Consider the following 2,915-nt stretch of genomic DNA (forward strand, 5'->3'; position numbering starts at 1 on the left):
TTAAATGTCTCTTTTAAGATCCGAATCACATTTTTCTTCTTCATATGCTGCAGGTACTTTTCTGTGGAATAAAATGAACACAACTTTAATGGTTTCATATATGTTAAAGATGAAATTATTACAAAATCAACGATATAAAAGTTATACTTCTTTTAGAAATGTGTAAGCCCTACCAACTTCATTTCCATCTGTGTTAGTGTCTTCTATCAGATCGGCGAGTTGTGGTGATAAATTTCTCAAACATCGACACATTTTGCACAGGTTAAATTTCGTTTCATTAATCATGTGTAAGATTAGTACACGCATTTGTTCTTCGTATGTGTATTCTTGCTCAATTTTGCGTTTCATCGTATCGTTTATAACTTCTTCGTTCTTCAACATACGGATGAAAATACCAACATCTAAACCCCTTGATAGTTGCCTCACCCATTTCGTCAAGCCGATTTTCATCTGAATTGTTCCGTCTGCATCAACTGAAAAAAATGTATATGATTTTTGAACACTTACACCCGAATAAATCGTTTTCCGTTTAATCATTAAGAATAATTTTTATTAATCGTTGTTATTTTTGGTTTTTTTTGTAAAATGCGATTTAATTTACATGCCTTACCTTAAGTGAGAGATATTTATCAACTTAAACATATTTTTCCAACATATGGTAAACCTTAAGTAGCGAACAAATCCTGAGTTTACGCGAATCATGTTATATAATTATATAATTCATCTTTTGCACCTATGACGGATTTATTTCCAATTATAAACAAGGCAGATTTGAAAATCGTGACTATACAAATCTATAGTGGCTGATTTATACAATTCGTGTTTTCGCCCCGCGACCCCGCTGAGCCAAAAGTCGAAAATTAACAAGATAAAAGTTAATAAATTAAATTTTGCCCCTTCGGGGCGCGCAGAAAGATTTAAGGAATAAAACTGCGGGGCGCAGAGCAAAAACACGCTAATTACGCCCCGCGTGTTTTCGCTCAGCCCCCGCCATTTTTAGTTGTAAATTCTCGACTATTCTCTTGGCAGGGTCGCGGGACGAAAACACACTTATTAGTGGGGCGCGGGGCGAAGTTTTTTATTTAAATTCGCGCCGCGACCCCGCTAATTGGCGTGTTTTTGCTCTGCGATCCCTCTGTTTTACTTCTTTAATCTCGCTCCGTGCGTCCACGGGTGAATTTTATTTATTAAACTTCGTACCGCGCCCCAGCTAATTAGCATGTTTCGCTCCGCACCCCGCCATTTTAATTTGTAAATTCTCGACTTTTGGCTAAGTGGGGGTCGCAGGACGAAAACACGAATGGCACAAATCAGCCACCATAGAAATCCGTTCACAAAAACTGATAGATTCATTGCTAAAGTTGCTTATTTTCAATAAAAACTTACCCCTTTCTGATCCTTGTGATTCAACAAGCTTAATAAGGAAATATTCATTGTTAATCTTAACGCGTTCTATATTACTGCAACAGTTGACAAGTTCTCTGTTTTTCAGTTCGTTTATGCATTTGATTAACGCAAATGCATACTCCTTTATATTTGTCACCTCTTTTGCAAGACCTACAATGTTCTGAAATGAGTCATTGAAAAGAGCAGCGTCATCTAACTCAGCTTTTACTGAATGAGCCAGTTTGTTTCGATTTTCCCGCAAAGCTGTAACTAACCTTTTAGCTTCCTTTGTTAACTGTGTAGGAAAAGTGTTTAAAATAAGAACTGTCAATACTGACACGTCCATAAGATCTAGACTGGGATCACTTGAACGCAGCGTGTTAAAGTTTTCAGTACATAGGTGCTTAAACTGTTCTACTTTTATCTTGACAAATTCCTCGTTTAAATGCTGTTTCAAAGTCACGCCTTTTTTGTCGAGATATGATTTAATCAAATCTCTCATTGTATCGGAACCTATACTCATATTTAGTTCCATAGCTCTGTTGAAATGTTGTCGCTTCTCCATACTGACGAGTGTAGTTTTAGCACTTTGAACTATATGTGACATTGTTGATTTAAATGTTTACAACCTCTTGAATATGACTCTGTTAACTTCTTCAATGTCCTCGTTATCTTTTTTATCCCAAAAACGACAATGCATTATTGTAATGCCTATAATGATATGAAATAAAAACATTTATGAACAAAGATAGTTTCTCGATACTACATTATAAATAACTGGTAAAGAATCCAATGGAAATCACCGCGGTTATAATCTAAAATTAACTGTTTTGGTAAATCCACTGCTGACCTATTTTTAGAAATGTGTCCTAAAAATAGAACACGAACATTGATCAGTAAACAACACCACATATGAATGATTATACTATTTTAATAAATTTGATAAATGAAATGTAACTCTTTCCTAAAAAGTTAATTAACTTACTTAATTGCAAGTCTATGTTTGTATCTTTTCCACCCTTTGAAGTCAATGTTTTTAGGTCAAACATATCCGATTTCTCTATCCGAATTTCTTGTACGTTTAAACAATTTCCTACCTCTTCCTAAAAGAAAGATTGTCCATGTCAAAATTTATCTTAAACGATTTATGTTTATTCCCAGTTTTCATAACTGTACTGTTATTGTAGACTTACTTTAATAAACGTTACTCAAAAATGAAATGATCAATATATCCGGGGAACATTTGTTTACAATTTTCCGAAAATCCGCACAATCGGAAAATCTTGGCTATTATCGTCAGTTCATTTAGTGAAACAAAAATAGATCATTTGCCATTATCAAAAAAGGAGGAAGTTTTATTTAAAGACAATATATTGTAACCGTTTAGAGATTTATTACAGGTTACAACAGTATCATGTGTAAAAGTCTCCCTTCGCAAATTAATTAACATTTCTATTTAAGTATGGTATGCGTATAAATATATATAAAAACCTCAGAAATATATCCAAAAAAAGTGACAACGATTTATA

The 2,915-nt window shown here is 34.0% G+C and overlaps 1 protein-coding gene across 1 annotated transcript; it reads right to left on the minus strand.

Annotated features, from left to right (window-relative positions):
• Window positions 1-29: 29 nt before the first annotated feature.
• Window positions 30-2,672, minus strand: LOC132745512 (uncharacterized; the record flags this gene model as incomplete). Its single annotated transcript, XM_060734463.1, has 4 exons — window positions 2,372-2,672; window positions 1,387-2,097; window positions 174-473; window positions 30-61 (listed from the first exon to the last, which is right to left on the minus strand). Coding segments are annotated over exons 2-4 (939 nt in total), but the record flags the coding sequence as incomplete, so codon positions are not given.
• Window positions 2,673-2,915: the final 243 nt, after the last annotated feature.

The sequence above is a fragment of the Ruditapes philippinarum genome, unplaced genomic scaffold (genome assembly GCF_026571515.1).
Source record: "Ruditapes philippinarum isolate M1 unplaced genomic scaffold, ASM2657151v2 ctg14463_1_1_1_1, whole genome shotgun sequence".
Taxonomy (NCBI): domain Eukaryota; kingdom Metazoa; phylum Mollusca; class Bivalvia; order Venerida; family Veneridae; genus Ruditapes; species Ruditapes philippinarum.